The sequence below is a fragment of the Trypanosoma melophagium genome, assembly GCF_022059095.1.
Source record: "Trypanosoma melophagium isolate St. Kilda chromosome Unknown ctg33segment0, whole genome shotgun sequence".
In the NCBI taxonomy this organism is placed as follows: domain Eukaryota; phylum Euglenozoa; class Kinetoplastea; order Trypanosomatida; family Trypanosomatidae; genus Trypanosoma; species Trypanosoma melophagium.
In genome coordinates this window covers 66,635-88,491 of record NW_027125167.1, presented here as the reverse complement: position 1 = coordinate 88,491, position 21,857 = coordinate 66,635, and the positions used below count along the sequence as shown (strand labels likewise).

At 40.0% G+C, this 21,857-nt stretch overlaps 6 protein-coding genes across 7 annotated transcripts; all 6 read left to right on the top strand.

Annotated features, from left to right (window-relative positions):
* Positions 1-783: 783 nt before the first annotated feature.
* LSM04_003025 (protein of unknown function DUF3883) lies at positions 784-5,889 on the top strand (the record flags this gene model as incomplete). Its single annotated transcript, XM_067331089.1, has 1 exon — positions 784-5,889. The coding sequence occupies one exon, from the start codon at positions 784-786 to the stop codon at positions 5,887-5,889; it is 5,106 nt and encodes a 1,701-aa protein (XP_067189033.1).
* Positions 5,890-7,220: 1,331 nt separating this feature from the next.
* On the top strand, positions 7,221-10,466 carry LSM04_004163 (uncharacterized protein; the record flags this gene model as incomplete). Its single annotated transcript, XM_067331088.1, has 1 exon — positions 7,221-10,466. The coding sequence occupies one exon, from the start codon at positions 7,221-7,223 to the stop codon at positions 10,464-10,466; it is 3,246 nt and encodes a 1,081-aa protein (XP_067189055.1).
* Positions 10,467-12,044: 1,578 nt separating this feature from the next.
* Positions 12,045-15,287, top strand: LSM04_009108 (uncharacterized protein; the record flags this gene model as incomplete). The annotated part of the gene is made up of 1 exon (XM_067331087.1): positions 12,045-15,287. The coding sequence occupies one exon, from the start codon at positions 12,045-12,047 to the stop codon at positions 15,285-15,287; it is 3,243 nt and encodes a 1,080-aa protein (XP_067189138.1).
* Positions 15,288-15,856: 569 nt separating this feature from the next.
* LSM04_003556 (uncharacterized protein) lies at positions 15,857-16,207 on the top strand (the record flags this gene model as incomplete). Its single annotated transcript, XM_067331086.1, has 1 exon — positions 15,857-16,207. One exon carries the CDS (start codon positions 15,857-15,859, stop codon positions 16,205-16,207), a length of 351 nt encoding a protein of 116 aa, XP_067189047.1.
* A 448-nt stretch (positions 16,208-16,655) lies between these two features.
* On the top strand, positions 16,656-18,743 carry LSM04_001376 (the record flags this gene model as incomplete). 2 transcript variants are annotated; one of them, XM_067331084.1, is made up of 2 exons in its annotated part: positions 16,656-17,989; positions 18,497-18,743. In XM_067331084.1, 2 exons carry the CDS (start codon positions 16,656-16,658, stop codon positions 18,741-18,743), a joined length of 1,581 nt encoding a protein of 526 aa, XP_067189009.1. The 2 variants fall into 2 exon arrangements, with proteins under 2 accessions (XP_067189009.1, XP_067189010.1); XM_067331085.1 differs by lacking the exon at positions 18,497-18,743 and adding an exon at positions 18,191-18,214 and having other exon boundaries at positions 16,656-17,897.
* A 990-nt stretch (positions 18,744-19,733) lies between these two features.
* Positions 19,734-21,640, top strand: LSM04_002279 (Peptidase M8; the record flags this gene model as incomplete). Its single annotated transcript, XM_067331083.1, has 2 exons — positions 19,734-20,923; positions 21,430-21,640. 2 exons carry the CDS (start codon positions 19,734-19,736, stop codon positions 21,638-21,640), a joined length of 1,401 nt encoding a protein of 466 aa, XP_067189023.1.
* Between the last annotated feature and the right edge of the window lie 217 nt (positions 21,641-21,857).

The following is a 21,857-nucleotide window of genomic DNA, read 5'->3' as shown; positions in this document are numbered from 1 at the left end:
AGGCTCTCTCGATTTCTCCCTTGTGAGTTTGCGTGTGTGAATTAGTGGTCGAAAGGAATGGATGAAATGGGTGGAAGTAATTAGGTGAATCTATGAGTAGTGTTGTGTGTGTGTGTACTTGGTGCATCGTGTTTTTTTTTCGTTGTTATTATCATTCGTATTCTTGAAGTGTGTACAATTTATTTGCAAATCACTCAGAGGGTGATGAAGTGGAGTTGAGAAATTGTGTTAATCTTAGAATATCTCATAGTGAAATAACAAGAATGAACACACGAGTAGCGCCCAAGGACTTTTCGACGGGAGGGGTGAATTAACAAAAAAAAAAAGAACGAAGGGAATGAGGGAATGAACATCTGGTGGTCTAAAATATACATATATATATATATACATATATATATATATATATATATATATATATATATAGTAATCAGTTTTAAGCGAAGAGGGGATCAGAGCTTGAGAAAATGTATTTGGTTCTCTTTGTTATTTTGTATGTGAGTGTGTGTGTGATTTATATTAAGTGGTCCTATTTTCTTTCTGGTGACTCGGAAGGTAAAAGAAGAAAAAGAAGACCCGTCAATCTTATCCATCATGATAGTGACATCTATATATATATATGGTACACGTTTTATCTCATAATATTTTTTTCTCTTTATTTATTTATTTATTTATTTATTTATATTCCGATTTTTGCTTCTTTTTCTTTCCTCTCTTTTTCATTTCTTTATTTTACAATTATTAAGAAGACCCTCTTCTTATTTATTTATTATTCTTTCTGGCTTCATGGATGCACAGCCACATAAACGGCATCTAGTCTTCTCTGTGGAGACCATTGATGCCTATGTGAAGGAATTACTCTCTAATCGAAATAGCACCCCACAAGGACCACCATTCACAGTCGAATATATACTTAATAAGATCTATGCAAGGTTTTATAATAATTTGGGACAATCTCCATTTCCAGATGGGTTACCATTCGCATTAAAACAAGTTCCATCGCTCGCCTCTGTAGCCGTACTTCAATCTCGCCTGACGGCATTTATTCAAAGTGCTGTATCAACACGTCCTGTAGTAACAATGTATGAACTCGAGTGTGAAATATGTCTTGCGGAGCATGTCTCATCTTATGTGGAACTTGGTTTAGGAAACTCTCTGGCCGCCCTACCATTTGTGCAACACGCATTTAGTATCTCATCTAATATACATAATATTGCCCCTGTGAAGAGTATTGATTTTATGCAATTTTTACTCTTTGACAGTCATGCGCAGAGTTTATTAGCGAGTGGCGGAGATGCCAGTGATGCGGTGCGGGCCTTTGCTCGACGGTATAAAGACGGCATGTACACAACGATGCAACTCGCTATTCACATTCAACACTTTCCTTGGCTTTTACAGTTTGTGCGGCAGGAGGTGGGGCGAATGTCCACTTTCTTTGCCCAGATGCAGACAAAGCATAGACAGATGTTAGAAAAGAATGGGGAATTCATGCAGCGTATGTCTATTTCTATACTTTCAGCGTGTATGTTGGAGAAGTGTGAAGAACATAAAGAAAAAGAAAAAGAACTAAAAAAAGTAACATTTATTGTGCGGGCATCCACAAGAGAGGCGGAGGAAACAAATATTCCATCATTTCTATGGAATACATACGATGGACCGGGTGGTGGATTGTGTTTACAAGGGGCTTTACTCGGCAAGGGAGAAACCTCCGCTGCTTGTGATGATGGAAAGATAACATCAATCACCTCAACTGTCGTTGAAAAGGAGAAACATGTTAGTTTAGTTTCTAATTCAGTTTCGGATTCTGATATTTCACGAATACCTGCAGTTACTACAATACCAACAACCACTACTACTATGATGATGATGGATCGTAGTATACATGCGAGAAAACGTCGACGGGGAACGGTAGTGGATGAACCAACAGCAGTCATAGATGAACCACACACATTAGTGCAAGAAGAGAAACAGAAACAAGAGCAGAATGTGAATTCATCTAAAGATACATTGCTAGTATCATCAACTGTTTTATCAAGTTGTATTCAGTCTCTTCCACTGGAATATATTCTATCCGTTATACGTTGTTTAGCGGTTATGTGTGCAGCGAATGATACATCATGTCCTACTACCACTACTACCACAACCTGTGATGATTTTGCCATATTTAAGAAATATGCTTTACAGTTATTACCACAGTTAAGAAGGAATAATGGGACACCACAGCCTTGTGGAAGTTCTAATACTTCAAAGAATCTATTTTCTATAGATTTGGAAACTCTTTTGAATCTTTTATCTCATAAAGAGTCTCCGGCAAAGTTGTATTCCTTTTACGCTATCCTTGCAGATAACATAAATGATGAAAAGAACAAGAAGGATGGTAATTACATTTCCAATCTCAATAACAATAACAATAATAATAATAATAATAATAATAATAATAATAATAATAATAATAATAATAATAATAATAATGATACTGCTACTCCTGGTGGTTTACTAATTCAGTGTATGGAATCGGGAATGTCCGATTTGTTATTCTTACCTCTTGTAGGAACAAAATCACTATTACCGCTATCAGCTGTACAGGGCGTACTGTGTGGACGTGTTCTCTTAACTGGTTACCACAACTCTGAAGATTTACTTAATTTCCATCCATTACACTTTATTCTTGATTCAACCCATTCCAGTGTGAATAGGGAATCCCTTATTTTGGTAGATGGTAATAGACTCTTCTCTTCTGGCATGCATGGATCCATACTTGATAAGCAACAGGAACAGGAGAAGCTTTTGGTTTTAAAAGCTTTAGAAAGCCATGGAGTATTACTACAAGTTTCAGAACTTTGGTTTCGGGATGGTTTTCTTTTACAACTACTGAAAAGTCAGCTTCAGCGTGATCGTAATAACACAGCAACAACAACAGCAGTAGAATCAATGACAATAATGGAAAGAAGAAATAGTGTAGAGGAATGCCGTAAAGCACTACGTATGCTTTTTCTTTACTGGTGGCTTTTAGGTGTATGGTGCGAATCCACACAAACACGTGTGTCGGCAGCAGTAGAGATGCTCATACAAAGTCTACGTGATATGGCATGGATACCGTGTTTATCACATAATAATATTAATAATGATAATAATAATAATAATAATAATAATAATAATAATAATAATAATAATAATAATATTACTAAGACCAGTAATAGTAATAGTAATAATAATACTTCTTCTTTGTATGTGAGTCGATGGGCATCCCCTTCTGAACTCTTTCCAGCATCATTCGAGTGTTTTACACATAATGGACTTGATAAACTATTACCATTCGCACCTCACTGTATGAATGATATGCTTTTATTACTTGAACAGGATATGCATTTCCCTGAACGTTCATCTATTCAACTATTTCTACGAGAATGGATACCTGCTATACAAAAACGTATAAATGGTGTAGAGAGAAAATCTCTCGCACGTCTTATGGGAATGCCAGTACAATGTGATGCCTTGGTAGCACTTCGTATCATTCGTACACTTAAGATTGGAACTCGTATTTCTGTTTCTGCTTTACGGTGTTTATTACGCACTATTGCGGATACTGTTATTACCTCTTCTAATACTACCACAATAACAGCAACAAGAGGAGGAAAAGTAACAGGAATGGATATACTTATGGAAGCTAGAAAAGAAGCTATATTTCCATTACCGGGGGATCGTTTGAAAATTATTTCAACTGGAGAATTTATTGTGGGTGAGTTGGCTACCTTTGAATCTGTCTATTGGAGATCTATACATAACTATAATAATATTCCTCCTAATTGTACACATCACAGTAATACTATATACAACAGTGGACATGTAGAGATGGAACACAAGGAAGCTTATATGTTTGATAGATCTATTGACTTTATTGGGGATGATCTTTTTATATTTGCTGTAGATCAATTAGGTGTTTCTCCTGTTCCATCTGTGATGACATGGATAGCTGCTGCTAATGCATGTAGAAGACGTTTTACAGCTCCATCAGAAGAAATGAATGCCTCACTTAACGCATTGTTTCTCCGTTATCTTTCGCGTTTCTGCCTTATCCAATATAATCACCTTATTGAGAAGTATGAATTATCCATATCCTCTGAGAATAATAAAAACAAAAATAAAAATATCGCAGAAGAGGCATTACAAAAAATGCTAGAGCTCGTACCATTAAATATTCGTATGGAATATATATTTCCTCTTGGTGGACGTTGGCGACGTGCCGCAGATGGGTTATTCTTCTGTGGTTCACAGTATTCAAACTTGAGTGGATTTACATTACAAGCATCTGAAGCAGAGAAGGGGGCACCAGCATTACCTGTATTAATATTTGCACAGAACGAGCGGGAAGAAGAATATCAAGAAGATCAAGAAGGACCACACTATGTAGTTTCTGCTATTCTACGCAAAATGGGAGTATTGGCATTAGAGGATTGCACAGAAAAGATTGTAACTTTCAGTTCTATGAATGCTGCGAAGAGTGCGGAGTTTCATCGGAAAATTGGCGAATGTGCCCCACGTGTACAACAATTTCTTCGCACACATTATCCGCACTACTACACGATAGTACGACCACGCATACGAAAATCTCTCGAGCATGCGTGTACTGTATTAGCAAAGGATCCAGTCTTACGGGAGTTACTACATTATGAGGGATATATATATAGTATGACTCGTCCACTGCGATGCTGTTATGTACGACAACATAATTGTCTGTATGGTGTGAGTGAAGACTTTGCACCGTACATCGGCGCTGATGCTATTGCGGATCTATTCTTACCATTAACAGACTGTAAAGTACGACAGGGAGTGACAAGTGCCCTACAGGAATGGTTACGTTGTGCAAATCTTTATTTTGATGAAATACCCCCACCATCACAAATCACTGCGAAATCAGAAGCAACAATAACATCTGAAATAAAGTCATCTTCACATAATAATGATGAAGAAGATGAAGAGATATGGCAACTCTCAGCAGCACCGGCGGAACGTTATCGTGAACATTTCCCTCCTGGAAAAGATGGATTTGGTGCGTATGGAAGATCTAACACTTCTTCTTCTTCCTATTCGACTTCTGCTTCTGCTATTGCTATTGCTGGTGTTTCATTGGAAAGTGAAACACGCAAACAACGGGTAAAAGTATTACTGTGGGGTCAACACAGTGGTCGCATGGTTCGTTCTCTCCCGCAGTGGAACTGTGATATGCTTTACTCTGGCCATGACATCTTACGCCGCCTTCGCAGTGATGCATACCGTAATGAAAATAACTCGGATAGTGATATGGATAATAATGATAATAGTGATATATCCACATCATTAACCGTAGATCCCCGCAAACGTGTACGCCGTGGTGGAAGATCGCAGAGTTGTGCAGATGCGATGATTGCACACGAACGCCGCGATACCGCCGATTACGCCGTAGCGGCCGAACGTTTTGTGGCTGAGAAATTACGCAATGAAGTTCCAGCGGATGTTGAAGTGGTTTGGGTGAATGAACACGAGGAACATGGAACACCGTATGATATTCTCTTAATACGCCACACTGGGGAACAGACATACCACCACCACAATAGGAATAACAATAGCAATAACAATAGCGGTTATAACGCATCATCAACAGAGATTTTGGGTTATGTGGAAGTGAAGAGTACGTGTAGTAGTAATAGACGAGATTTTGAGCTTTCACTGCGTGAACTTCTCTTCGCCGCCCGCTTTGGGAGTGCGTATAAAATATATCGCGTGTTCTGCGCCTCCACGAGTGCACTGCGGCGAATGCGGGTGGAGGTGTTGGAGGATGTTGTGAAGATGTGGCAGACCGGTGCAATCACAATGACAGGAGATGTTAAGGTCATGCTTGCACCTGGAATGTAGACAGTATCTTTTTTTCGCTTCTTTTCTTTTCTTTCATCCTTTTTTTTATGTTTTTCTTTCTTTACGATATTTACGGTATTTGGTAGATATGGAGGATTTTATACGAGTAAATAATGCAAGATAATATATTGCTATTAAAAAAAAATAAAAATAAATAAATAAATAAATAAATAAATAAATAATGAATGAATGATGAAATAAATGGTGATTAGGAAATAATTGAGTGTTTTTTTTTATTCTTTTGTCTTCCTTCAAGGAGGATGAAGAAAGAAAAGGAGAGAAAAAAAAAAAACACCCTAAGATGTGTGATTACAAATGAATTTGCGCATCCTTTCTTTTGCGTTCCTGTAACAGTAGTATTTTTCTCCCTCTTCTTATTGATGCTTCATATTGAGAGTTATGATGTTGTTTTGCTTGTAGTTTTGGTGCAAATTTCGTTTTATTTCTTCTTGTTTTTTTTCTTTTCTTAGTATTCTAAATATTTGCGAAGTAAGTATCTGACAAAGCCTTTTTCTCCACTGTTTTACCCAACATTGTAGGGAAATAAATAAATAAATAAATAAATAAATATAACCACAAGCAAACACACTAGTCGCAAGAACACATACACTTGCCCATCCATACACACATTTTCCGCAAGGTATAGAAGGGTGTAGAGGTAAGTAATATTTGAAACACAGACGAAATAAAAGGGAAAAAATAAAATCGAATAGAGACACACAGAAATAGTTTCTGCATTATTGTTTTTTTTTTTGTTTCTCGTTCTTTTTATTATTATCATTATTTATTGGTTATTGTAGAAGGGGAAATAAAAAAAAAGAGGGTTTTTTTTTATCCTTGTGTACTCTCTTTTTTTATTATTATCTGTGATCCCATATATATATATATTGTATATCTTTTCTTTTTCGCTTTTCTTTTCTTTACTCCCCCTTTTTTATTATTTCTCTTATTATTTTTTTTTACTTTTTGCCTTATTTATTCCAACCTTGTTTCTTTTTTTATCTTTTGCACTGTACTAGGTGGTATTGATCACTTTTATATTTCTTCTTCCTCTTTCTGCCCATCATCTCCATACACTCATACACTCACCCTCCTCCTCCTCCCCTTTCCCCCTTTCCAGCCCCCCCCTCTCTCACACACAAACAAACAAGCAAAAAAAAAAAACATTTATATTTACATTTAATATAAAGACGAATTTACTCACTTGTATCACACACACGCACAAACAAATCCCAATTTCCACCCCTCTTTTTCTCTCTCTCTCTTTTTTTTCTTTTTCTCTCTTTTATTAGTCTTTTCTCTCGCTGCCCTTGTGTGTATATTTTTCTCCAATGGGCTGCCAGCACTCCGGGCTGGTGCGGGAGGGGGATCGGGTCTTTGGCGTGAATGGCCTCCACGTGGGCCGCCACGGCGACGTCGACCTCACCGCCCGCTCAATGGACGTTTTTGGCCCCAAGTTCATTGAACTCATCCGCCGCGATGGATTTCACACCGCCCGACGGTTACATCTCTCTGAGAATAAACTCTACACACTCGGAAAGGAAATGACACGAGTTCCGGAGATTGAGGAACTGTACATCAACGCCAACCGGTTTGAACGGCTGCCAGGGGTATTGGGTGAAATGCCAAATTTAAGACTTTTAAATGCAAGTATGAATCCACTTGGGCATCAGACACGACCATTAGATGTCCTTCCACGTATTCCATCGCTTGCCACACTTATACTGCGGGACTGCTCACTTACTAGCGTCCCACGACAATTACTTAACTGTGCACATCTACAGGAACTGGATCTCTCGGATAATGTTCATCTAAAATTAACTGGAGTGCAGTTTGGACTTTTAGCAGAACTGCGCCGTCTTTTGATTGCTAACTGCGGTATCATGGGTGAATTACCCGCTGGCGTAAAGGATATTTCCACTTTGGAGGCACTTGATATATCTGCAAACTTTTTTGACTTTGATGATCCTGCATTTTTTGGAAAGAAACTGCCAGCCACTCTTACAGAGTTGCATCTTCGAGGTATGCAACTCAAAGCAGTTCCACCGGTTATCGTCTCACTACGTAAATTATCATATCTTGATCTTGCAGAAAATCCAATAGAAACACTTGATGTACTTGCTGGAAGACTCGTACGTAAGCTTCCAACACGTTCCGGAGTAAATAATGGACAAAGCAATAACGTTGGTAACAGTGTGACAGATGTGAATGATGATGTTACTAGTGTTGCCTCACATGGTAGCACACGTGGAAGTATGGGTCAGGTAAGTCGTGCTGGATGTATTGCTTTTGTTCCTCAACCTATTCCATTGACGAAACTTTCACTTCGTGCTTGCGATCTTCGAACTTTACCAAAATACTTTCATAAATTGACAAATTTAGTTGATATTGACTTGAGTGAGAATGAAAACTTAGATGATCCAAATATGACACTCTTTTCTTTTAGTAATCTGCAAGTACTTAATATTGTCGGATGCCCTTTTGCAGAAAATATCCGAAATGCACGTAATGAATGGTTTGATATTGCAAAATTACGCAATTTACATACCATTAATTGGGAAGTGTGGAAAGGTGTACGTAATATGAGTCCCTATCGTACTAAAGTTCCTCTAGAAATTACTGGCCTCCGATTACGTCAGATAAATGGAATAGCACTTAGACCAGGACTCTTTGTAGGTGATACTGTTCAAACAACTGTTAATTTATTACTGGATGGGTATTTTAAAGTGGATCTTGCATTGGATAACGATCTTGTTTATAGTTATGCGGAAGCTGTACATGCACTACAACCGCTTGAATCATTCTTTTTCTCTGAAAAAAATAAAAATCGTTCTGTGCGTGGTGATGAAGGCAAGTTTATTAAAAATAAAAAAATCAATAATATAAAAAATATGTGTTGCAATTCTATGAAATCGGAGCTACATGTAAACTCAGATGTGCTTCAGATTGTAATTAATCGTTATATCTTTTTTCTGACAATGCAGGCGGCAAACTACAATGTTATTATCATACCACCAGCAGATGTAATGGCCGTTCACTATGCCCAGATGACTCTAGATCCACTTGGTTATCGTAGTGATTGTGAAGCTATTTGTGGTCAGATATTAAGTTGTAACTACCGACTCTTTTTTATAGAACAGAAAATGCGCCCACATGGGGTAAAAGAGGCGTTGGTAGAAAGCAGACGTGTATGGAATATGATGGTACGTACTGCACAAAAAGATTTAAAATGGTTGCGATATGATTTCTGGGAAAGACGTGCTAAACGACGAGTAGGACATGAAGACACAGCAACTTCTATCAAGGACGATACAAATCTTGCCGATAGTCCTGTACCTGATGCTAATGTAATTGGTGGTATTGCTGCTCCTACTACTAGTACTGGTAGTGCTATTATTACTAGTATTACGAAGGGTACAGCTGATGGTAAGTTAGTTGATGTTCTTGGTAATGTTAATAATGGTACTACTACTTCTCTGGGGGATGCTATTCCTGCTAATAATAGTAGTAGTAATATTGCTGCTACTGCTACTGCTAATGCTGCAGGGGTAGGAGTTTCGACAGCACCTGCGGCACCGCCCTCTGATGGTTTAGACACAAGTGGTCTGCAACAAATGAACTCAAATGGAGATCTTCGATCGGTGCTTGATCTTTCTATTACGGCCCATTTCATAGAACAAGGTCCTGACCGCTTTGTGCAATCGTTAAGAGGATTTTTTCATGTAAACAATCATTTCCTTGATCACGAGATGAAGCTGCGGGAACTTAATATGGACTGGACACGCTACGTTAAGTATCTCGCCCTCTATGCCTATATTCAGCGTCTCAAGAGACCTGAACAATTAGAGGAAGTTCTTGTACAAACTACGAACGAAGTAGAAAATAACTCGCTTGTAGCCCCGGATGCCTATTTACCACGTCCATCATCACCAGAAAGTTTAGCACCTTTAGCACCACGGCGAACGGGATCTGTTTTAAGCCGTTTTGCGAATTCTACTCAAAATACTGCTGGAAATACTGGAGCTGGAGGAGGGGGAGGAGGTCCTACAGCTGGTTCCGTACCTTATGGCGGAGGACAGTCATACGGAGGAACTACTCGGCGGGGATCTTTATTAATACGTAATGGTGAAAATAGTGGACGTCGTCGTGGTGCGGTGATGCCAACATCAAATCCAGTTCCAACAATTGGTATTACATTGCTGTTGTATACGCATCGTACAGCACATGCAAAGTACTATCAAACATTAATGTTACTTGGTCTTGAAAACATTGATGTTTCCTGGGAAAATACAGTGGAATCAGTGGATGCGACGATGAAGTCATGGGAAATGCTTTACAGTGAGATGTACGTGGAAAAATCAAATACCGCATTTATCATGTTTGATGGAATGGATTTCCAGAAATCACAAGAGGAGGCGATGCGACAACAATCCACAACATCAATAGGTGATAGATCCGTAGATACATCACATCGTAGTACTGCAGGTTCTATAAGACGCACTGGATCAAGGCGTTCTTTGCGGCATAATCGACAGGTCACTCTCTGCTGCGCTGATACTGAGTATGGGATTTTCTAATAGGAGCAGGGCTTATTCTCTTTTCAATGTATTTATAGAGTAAGGGAGAGAAAGAGAGAAATAAAGAAAAAAAAGGGAGAAAGAAGAAAGTAAGAGCTAAAGAAAGGAAACGAATAAGAAAAAAAAGGAGGACAAAAAAAAAAAAAAAACGACGTCACATTATAGGGGGAAAAAAGTAATAATAATAAGTAGAAATGGAAATTACGTATTTGTACGCATGGTGACATGTGTGGATATGTCCATCAAAGCTCTATATTTCTGTCTCTCTCTGTGTGTGTGTAAATATGTTTGTTTGAAGCACAGACAACACGTCTCCTTCCCCTTTATCTTTTTTTTGTTTGTTCTAAGGAATCTAACGATTTTTCTTTTCTTTTTTTCTTTGTTTAATACTACTGGTGATTATTCTTCTCGTTGTCTCCACTTTGTTTTTCCTCTTTCGGTGAGGGAGTTATTACAGCCCTTGTTTCGCCAGAAGAAAACACCAACGGAAGATTAACGTCATGATTCTCGCTTACTATGTGTGTGTGTGTATGTGTGAGGAGAGTTTTTTTTCCTATTCTCCTCACTTATTTGATTTTTTTTTCGATTGTTTTTTTCTTTTCTTTTCTTTTTCGATTCTTTAGTGCGGGCGTGTTGTTGCATTCAAGAGGAAAAATAGGTATTATTAAAAACAAACAAAACGAAAAAAGAAAATAAAAAACGAAAAAGAAAAAAGAAATGAGAGAGGCGAAGAGAGGTACAGAAAAAGACGCAAGAAGTGTATATAACTTTGTTTTAATGACTACATACATTTATAATAACAGCTTGGCAGAACGATGATGATGTGTGGGGGGTTGAGGGAGATGAATAAGGATAAAAAGGAGAGTATGGATGAATAATGTATGGTCTATTATTATTATTATTATTATTATTATTATTATTATTATTATTATTATTATTATTATTATTATTATTATTATTATTATTACAGACATTACAAATACAAATAAAGAAAGAATCACATATATATATATATATATATATATATATATCTTCATTATACTATCAAATTTATTTTTCTTTTTTTTCTTTGTGTGTGTTTTATTCTCATCTCCTATCAGTACCCCACCACCTCCCGATTATATTTGTACGTATATAATTTTACGTTATATCACTGCATTCGTAGGCCTCTCTCGCTCATACATATAATATCTTTCTTTTTCTATCTATCTCTATCTTTTCCTTTTTCCCCCTTTTTTATTGTACTAACAAAATGGATTATAATTATTTGAGTGTGCTTTTCATAGCATTATATTTATTTTGCTCATATGAACTTCTGCAGGTTGTTTTTTTCTTCTGTTCCATTTTGATGGTGTTTTTTTATTTTTCTTTCTTGTTGTTTCTTTCATTCACTTTCTTTTTATTCTTTTATTTATTTAATGAAATCACAGGAAAGGTAGAAAAACACAAAAAAACAAAATAGGTGATCCGATAGTGTTAGTTTGCGTCGTAACTAATACGAAAGAGGACCAAAAAGAAAATCAAAAAAGTAAAGGGAGAGAAGTTAGAGGAAACAAAAAAAAAAAAGAAAAAGTTAAAATGACGACACCACGATTGAAAGAAGATTGGAAGAATCCATATAAAGGTTCCGCCTCACGAGAAAATTTAGCCGAGAAGAATCATCGTCGTGTGCAGGCCATTAAAGCTGAAAATGCATATATGCGAGAACATGCATCTATTCGTCTGCGTAATGCAACGCCTATTAGTGCCACTCGCAGTACTGTATCACGCCAGGGAAATGAATCTCCCTCAGCTTCTGTTCATATTACTAGTAGTAATACAGCAAGAAGAGAGGGCGGAGGAGGTGGAACAGGAAGACGAACATCTGTTTTTACGCGTCCTTCTACACCAGCGCGTTCAGCTACGCGCATCAATGCATCTAAACGATCTCCAAGATTAAAAACAACAGCAGCAACTGGTAGAAGTGTAAATCCCACTATTGCGAGTAATGCGTCTATTACGCCTGCGGCTGCTTCAATCAGTATAGCGTTGGCCACAGCAGTCCCACCACTGCAGTTGAGTCCATCTGTTGGAAGTGTTTCAATTAATCTCGATTCGAGAATTCAGGGAAAATCAGAGCCGGGGCAACACAATGTCCCATTCACTCTTACTGGACCATACGTGCGTGTGACACTTGTGCGGCCCAGTGCGGCCATATGGGCGGCGAATTCCGAATTAGGCACTATTGATATCTTTAGTAGTGTTTCAGGGAAGTTGTCTGTGCAAATTCCTGCACGTGTGTCTAAGAATAAAGAGACGGCAAAACCACTAGCGTTATTATCAACACCACATCACGTTTGGGTGGGTTTTGGTGATGGAGTGGTGGTTGTGTATGATCATCTCTGTGTAACACAGGTAACAACGGGTCATTTCCATGCCTCACCTGTTGTGGCATTCTGTTCAATGGTGGATGGAACTACAGTTAGTGGATCACTTGATAGGGCACTAGTTCGCTGGGATAAGGAAGAAAAGAATTTTGAAGCCATTACACGCATTGTTGGAGTTTCTGAAACACATCAGGCACTTACATGCATGACTGCCTTTGGAGCTAATATTGTTTTATGTGGAACTATGGCCGGTAGTATACTTGCTGTGGATTGTGCCTCTGGTTTACAAGTAGCAACTTTACGTGGACATAACAGTCGTGTAAATGCCATGGTAGTAATGGAAGATCTTTTATTTTCTGCTGCAGAAGATGGTTACGTTAATATATGGAATATGCGCTGCGATGATCGATCTTCAGAACTCACCTTTCAGCGTAGTTGTCGATTACTTAAGTGTGTGCCTGTTCAAGTTGCCGTACGTGATATTGTCCCACATGAGGGTTCACGTAGTTTGTGGATAGCGTACGTGGATGGAGTGGTAGAACGATGGAGTGCAAATCCCGATGATGACTTTGGCGTGGAACAGGTAGCACGTGAGGGTTTCATTGATGCTAATGGATTATATCAAAATCATGAAGTGGTTTCGCTACACTGTTTGGGAACTGTGGAAGCCATGCGTGTTCTTGCTTTGGGAAGTAATGGAATTAGTAAGGTTTGGTGTGGACATCGAAACGTTTTAGAGGAATCACTACAGAAATCTATCAAGGATATAAATGCCGTTATTGCCCAAGACACCGCAGAAGCTACAGCATGGGAGCAAAAGGCAATTGCACTAAAACAAAAGGAAGTGGAACGTAAGGGAAAGTATAGCACTCTGCTGTGTAGATTACATACACGTCGATTACTTTTTAGTTATTACTCTAGATGGCGAATGCGTGTTTGTTCACATCGTCTGCGAGGACGTCAACAAGAAGAAATATGTTTAAATTTAGAAGAACATTATCAATTTCGACTCATGCGGCGCTACTTTACAACTTGGTGTTCTTTTTATGATAAGGAACAAAGTCGTATTAGACGGCAATTAATGGCCCTCGCACTAGAACGATTAACACATCAAATGTGGATTGTACAATTAATCTCTCGCTGGAAAGATGGTATTTCCCGTCGTAAGTTACAGAGGCAACAACAGGAGGTAACGAAAACATTAGAAAGAATATCTAATGGTATTGTTTTGGCAAAGTTTTTCGCCTGCTGGAGGTGCAAAAGAGGTATTCAGCATGGTGCAGTACATGCGGATAAATTAGCACTTGTGGCAGCCAAATCCCGACAACGAGTCTTACGACGAGCGTATGATAACTGGCGTGCATCCCAAACTCAACGTGGAATCCATTCAAATATTAATAATAATAATAATCATACAAATATTAATACTTTAGATACATCTCTTGAGAATGTCATACCCAAAACATCTTGCATCGCACGATTCGCGGAGTCTTATATCAAGATAACGGAAGAAAGGGAACGTCGTCGTGTGTTTGGGGTTTGGCGTCGATGGAATGAACGTCGTAGATCTATTTTATCACGAAGTGCACTTGCCGCTGCGAAGGAAAAACAGTGTTATCGTTATTTAATGTATCGTGGATTTGTCATGTGGCAACTCTTCTGTCAGAAAAGAGCTCTGGATGCATTATTGCAGGAAGTACATGAAGTGGAAGCACGACTTCGCCATGCGGATGAAACACATGCAGATATTTTCGATAAACTGCAGTTGCAAAAACGGTTAGATCATTTACACAGACAATATGAACAGGAACAACAGCGTTTTCAAGAAGAAGTTCGAAAAACGCAAAAACTCACAGAAAGTCGAGATTCACTTCGCCGCTCGTTAGAAGGTGTAGCCGGCGGTGATGGTGCTAGTAATAGTATTACTCATATAGACGATGAAAGTCTTACAACATCTCCTAATGCCTTATTTGCTCCTAGTGTTTTGCGTCAATTACCAATAGCAGAGGCCATGGCACTTGTCATGACACGTCTTAAAGGGATTGTACTGAATATTTACACCGATATGCCACTCTTCCGTCAAATTAAAGATAGACTTCGCTGCGGTACAACAGCCGCCGTCGTCTTTCTCGAAGGTTTCCAAGAGGTAAAACGTCTTATTGTAAATATATCTAAACGACCAGTTGGTGCGACATGGCGTAGTGGTGAACGTTGGCCAGTGACGAGTGAAACACTTGAGAATCTCCCACTACACCCCTGTGCGACGGTTGTGCAGGCTATTAAAGTAATGGTGGTGGCGTATGATATGGTTGGGGCCTCTGATATTGAGAGTGTAACAGTCACACGAGAGGAAATAGTCGCGAATGCAGATTTACTCTTTCTACTTTGGCGTGTTTGCTACACCGCACGTAAACCGCTTCTTCCTGTTAATAATAGAGTTAACGCACGGTCTTGAGAAGAATCGTTTTTTTTTTGTTGTTGTTTTCTTCCCTGTTCGAACCTTTTGACTTTATTTTTGCCTTTTAGCTGGTAAATCTGTTTTACGCTATTAGAGTTTTTTCTATTTTTTTATTGCGGTTGTTGCTGTTGGAATGAGAAATCGAAGAAATAAAAGAAACATTAAGAGGGAAAAGAAAAAAGAGGAATGAAAACAAAGGAAACGTAATTTTGCTTATACTTTACCTTTTCGCTACACGCAGTTGTTTTGAGGGATGCGGTATTCTCTCATATTTGCTCTCTTTCCCATTTACATGGATTTTTTTCTTTTTTGTCGGCCAATTCCACGCATTGAACCACTGTTTTATCTCAGTGTTTTTGTGTTTTTATCTACGTCTCTCTGTTTCTGTGTGGTGATGGGAGTGGTGGAATGTATATCATCCTGAGTTGGATCATGTGTGGTTTCTCTCCTGTATCTCTTTCTGGGGGAAATATATATATATATACCCTCTGAGATTGTTTCTCTCTCTTTCTTTCTTTGTTTCTTTCTTTTTTGTCAAAAAGTAGTAGAAGCGAGTAGAGATTGGTATGTTGCGGAAAATACTTGTATCGTTAGGTATTTGTTTTATTCCCGTTATAACATTATGTTTTCTGTACATGGGATTTAACTGTAGTGGGGTTGCACTCTGTATTGCCAACACACCAGTACCTTTCCTATTAGCAACTCTCTTATGGCTTCGCTCTGAACATCTAGCACGTGTCTACTTATGCTCTGTCGGACATCACTGTAGTTATAAGGAGAAACTACCCACAACACCCGCTGGTCCTTCACGTGTTTCTCCTGTGTGGTCTGCAACCTTATCATTGGTAATGTTTCTATTTGCCTTTTGGCATCTCGTAGCCGTAGTACTGCTGATTCCATGGAAGGCTGGTGTGTAGAGTAGGACCGGTTTTGAAACACATATATTACGGAGGGCTCATATTGGTGGAACTATATGTCTTGCAAGATGTGTTTTCTTGTTGGTGATTGAGGAAACTGATAAAATGACTGCACTCCTCTTGTAAGTCCTCCACAATACAGTATTGCAGTTAGTCTTTTTTTTCTTTAATTCTTTTGACCGCGTACATAGATATATCTATCAACGTATATATATATATATATATATATATATATATAGTTACTGGAACAGTTGTGTTTGACCGTCTGTGTCCTTTGGCGGTAAGCCACATCATTATTTGTTTTGGTACATCTTTCTCTGTTTTATTCGTTATTATTAATATGTTTTTTTTATTTTCATTTTTTTTTACTCTAATTCTTGTAATTGTGTTTCTCTTCAAAGACGCCAACACGCCAACAAGCAAACAAACAAACTCTTAAGCCACAAATATGAAGACTATCTTAAAGGGCACATATGGAGGAATACGCGGTCTCTTCTTGCTTGCCCTGTTGCTCCTTCTGTACTGTACCGTTGGCACTCTTGCCGTGATGGAGCACCACCGCTGTATTTTTGACATGGTGTCGCAAAATTTTCCTGAAGGAACACCTATACCTAATACATTACAACCGGAATCAGCTGCCGCAAAGCCACCTCCAAGAAGTAATCCCGATGGAACTTGGGCACCCATCCGCATTAAATTTTTCGGAAAAGAAATTAATTTTGGTGGAAGATCTTGTCGTTATGCTGGTACAACTATAGAGAATTACTTTGGCACTGAATTCGTGTGTGAAGAGGAGGATATATTGACGCCAGAGAAAGAGAACATTCTTATTGATAAGATTATCCCTGAGGCTGTAAAACTGCACAGTGAACGCCTTTTGGTTCAGCGTTTGAAGGATCCTATTCGTGTGCCGACCTTCAGCCAAAATTCTATCTGTCACAAACTCAATGTACCAGAAGATCACAAAACGAGTGGTGTTCCCGAAGCTGATATGGTGCTTTACGTCGTTGCTGTTCGAACTATGAGGCAGACCTTTTCATGGGCAGCAACATGTGCGAGATTGGGTCCTGAAGGTCGTCCAGTTGTTGGAATCATCAATTACAGTCCACGGTATATTGCGGCCACACCACAGCGTATCCGCGTTGCTGCTCACGAGATTGCCCATGCACTTGGATTCAGCACTGAAGAGATGGTAATAAAGCGGATGGTTAAAACGGGCGTTACTGTGCGCGAAAGAACAAACATCACTCTTGTGATTTCTGGCAACACACGTAGAGAGGCTATGAAGCATTATAACTGTGAATCCATGGTAGGTATGGAACTGGAGGACGAGTCTCCATTTCCGATGATGAGAACTCCAGGAGCTTCATCGAACCCACGAAACCGACGCCCATCAGGACCGCGGAGAACTGGACTGGGTCGACCAACGATGCGGGGACGGCCATCCTCTTTACTGTCGTCTGAAACACAGGAGACGTCTGTGCAGGAAGCTGACATTAAGCCAAAGAAACAAGGAAATGTCACGGCAGCAAGTTACGCTCATCACGTGGACGGAACGCAACCATCTGATAAAAACAGAACAATTCCGCGATCACACTCTCTCTTGGCTGTAGTTACTGCCAATGCAGAGGGTGCGTCATCTGGTGCGATCGTTGAGAAAAAACGGCGACCCCCAGCACAAAGTATGTCCGTGTTCTCTCATTGGAAGAGACGAAACGCCAAGGATGAGTTGATGGTTGGTCTCGTTGGTGCTGGGTACTACACCGCACTCACGATGGGAGCGTTCGCCGATCTGGGCTACTACAAAGTGAATTGGGCAAAGGCAGAAGAAATGAGTTGGGGGAATAAGGCTGGGTGTGAATTGTTGAACAGTAAATGTGTGAATGATGGCAGTACCAAGTTTCCCAACATGTTCTGCACAACCGAACACAGTGAAACTCCTGATGCACTGCGGTGCACGTCTGACCGCCAATCGCTGGGGAGTTGCAATGTCAACTCGTTGGATAACGACCTTCCAACACAATACCAGTACTTTTCTGATGCAATGCAGGGAGGTGAAAGGGGATCACAAATGGACTTATGTCCAATTATAACGGCATTACCGGAAAAGAGTTGTATTGATGGTTTGGAAAGTAGCATGCCTGGAAGTATCACTGCTACCAACTCACGTTGTGTGGAGGGGAAGAATCTGACGTATGAGAATGCAGCTGTTGGTGCCGTGTGTGTGGAAGTGTCCTGCAAGTTCAAAGAGGTAAGTATGCGGTACCGTGAAGACGTTAATTGGTACAGTTGTCCCGAAGGAGGAACACTAACAGTGCAAGGGGAGTCGCTGAGTGGTGAAATTGTGTGCCCCAAATACGCCGATGTGTGCAATACAATTGACAGGGCTGTGGATGAGTCACAAGGTCCACAGGAAGGACAAATTATACACGGTGTTCGTGGAAACGACGTGAATGCTGACGGTGACGTGGCTGCTGCTATTTTGGCACCCCTTTTGTTCATTTTCTTGGCCGTCTCCACAATAATGGCGCCATGAGGTATTCCTCTTATATACACATGTGTGGAATTCGATGGTCCGTGCTTTTTTTCTTTTTATTTCTACACATCATATTAATTGTTTTTTTGGGGATTAATCAATTTGCTTGTGTGAGTTATGTATGATTCCTCGGCTGTTTTTGAGCAATATTATTGTGTTGGGCAGTATTTCTTGATAACATTGCTCCCAGAAACAGACGTTGGTTAATCATATGAACTTTTTTTTTTCTGTTTGTGTGCGAGTGAGGGAGCGGGAGAAACAAGGGGATTTAAAGCATTGCTTTTCCCTTTTTATGAGGCTTCTTCTTGGGTGTACACAATGGTAAATGTTTTTTTTTCTTATTGCAACACGTGCCGCACTGTACCCTGAGCACTTGGTGATGAGGCTTTGAAACCACTGGGAACAGCTGCTAAGATGCGTGGTTTTCTTTTTTTTTTTTTTTTAACTTTCATGGGGAATAATATAATGGAGTGATTAGGTGTGGGGGAACTGCAGCTGTTCCGAATGTTTTCTGCTCCATACTCACCCTAATCTGTTATTTATTTATTTTTATTTTTTATTTGTACTAGTTGTGTTGTGACATGTTTTTGTTACCTAATAGCCAATTCAATGTAATTTTCTTTCTTTCTCTCTTTCTCACTCCTTAGGTTATTGCTGTGTGAAGCTCCTTTAGTCCATGCTGTTACTGATGACACTCATTCGCTGTATCCTAACAAAACGCCTGATCCCAGTGATGTTGCAATATGTGCATTGCTGACACAACCCCCTCCTACCGTCTCACAGTGCCTCTCTGTTACTTTCATATATTCATGTTTCTTTCTTTGTCTGCTGGGTTTGTGGTTACCCATTTTCTCCTTCTTTCTCTTTTTCTCTGCTTGACACTCCTCCATTTCACTCTCTCTTGCCAATGTTTCTTCTGCTTCTTTTCTGCACCCAGACACACAGGTACACATGTGTACAAATACAGTCTTCAGGAGCACACGTAAAGGAATGCGCGGTCTCTTCTTGTTTGCCCTGTTGTTCCCTCTGTACTGCACCATCGGCACTGTTGCCCTCACGGAGCACCATCGCTGTATTCACGATGCTGTTTTACGGTTGGTCGGTGCTGATTTAACTGCTATGAAGTTCTTACCTGCAGAAGTTTCGGAGAATTTTTTTGTCCGTATAACTTCACCCTCAGAGTCAGGAGAACATAAGGTTCTTCATTTTAAGTCTGATTTGGATGATCAATGGCTTCCTATCTTAATTGATGTATCAACGCTAGACCTGGATGATGGGGGCCGTTTCTGTAAAAAGAGTGGTGAAAGCATTGTTGATTTCTTCGGATCCGATATTGTTTGTGCTGACAATGATGTTTTGACACCAGAGAAGAAGAGTATTCTTGTTGAGTGGATTATCCCTGAGGCTGTAAAACTGCACAGTGAACGCTTGCTTGTGGAGCCTATGGAAGCCCCAATTGTCGTACCGACGTTTAGCTCAACTAATCTGTGCTCCAAGTTCACCATACCGCAGGAGCATAGAGCTCAAGGTGTTCCCGAAGCTGATATGGTGCTTTACGTTGCTGCGGCTCCAACTCGGTTGGGTACATTCGCGTGGGGAGCAACATGTGCGACATTGGGACACCATGGTCGTCCAGTTGTTGGAATCTTGAATTACGGCCCACGGTATATTGCGGCCACACCACAGCGTATCCGCGTTGCTGCTCACGAGATTGCCCATGCACTTGGGTTCAGTGGTGTCGAGATGGTAAGAAAGCAAATGGTTGAATGGGATGAGTCACATTTGGGTGGATTACCAAGAGTTTTTCTGTCATCCACTAATGTACGTAGAGCTGCGAGAAAACACTATGGATGTTGGATTTTACATCGCTTGGAACTCTATTCTAATGATTTTTCGCCCTCTATGAGACCTATCAGGTCTGGTCTACATATCAACGATACACTGGTGCGTAAAGTACTGAAGTCATCAGGAAAAATAATGAATAGAAAACTGAATAGCATTGATGTTCTTCCTGCTGAGGATGAAATTGACAATCCTTATGCAGGAAATGTTGTGGAAACGTATAAACTTTTTTGGGGGGATATGGGGCATTCCTCTCACTGGAGTCGACGTCTTGCAAAAGATGAGTTGATGGTTGGTCTCGTTGGTGCTGGGTACTACACCGCACTCACGATGGGAGCGTTCGCCGATCTGGGCTACTACAAAGTGAATTGGGCAAAGGCAGAAGAAATGAGTTGGGGGAATAAGGCTGGGTGTGAATTGTTAGATGGTAAATGTGTGGAGAATGGCAGAACTAGGTTTCCCAACATGTTCTGCACATCTAAACCTGTCAGCCTCCCGGCTGGACTAAAGTGCACGTCTGACCGTCAATCGCTGGGGAGTTGTAACCTTCAAAACCACAAGAATCGCCTTCCATCACAATACCAGTACTTTTCTAACGATAAATTGGGGGAAATAGAGCTGGACAAATGGATTACTGCCCGATTATTGCGGCAAATCGCGAAACGAGCTGCACAGATGGTTTGGAAAGTAGCATGCCTGGAAGTATAATTGCAGTCGACTCACGTTGTGTGGAGGGGAAAAATCTGACGTATGAGAATGCAGCTGTTGGTGCCGTGTGTGTGGAAGTGTCCTGCAAGAAGAAGGAAGTACGTGTGCGGTACCGTGGAGACGTTAATTGGTACAGTTGTCCCGAAGGAGGAACACTAACAGTGCAAGGGGAGTCGCTGAATGGTGAAATTGTGTGCCCCAAATACGCCGATGTGTGCAATACAATTGACAGTGGTATCGAAAGGGGACGAGGTCGATCAAGAGAATCAGACGGTGACGTGGCTGCTGCTATTTTGGCACCCCTTTTGTTCATTTTCTTGGCCGTCTCCACAATAATGGCGCCATGAGGTATTCCTCTTATATACACATGTGTGGAATTCGATGGTCTGTGCTTTTTTTCTTTTTATTTCTACACATCATATTAATTGTTTTTTGGGGATTAATCAATTTGCTTGTGTGAGTTATGTATGATTCCTCGGCTGTTTTTGAGCAATATTATTGTGTTGGGCAGTATTTCTTGATAACATTGCTCCCAGAAACAGACGTTGGTTAATCATATGAACT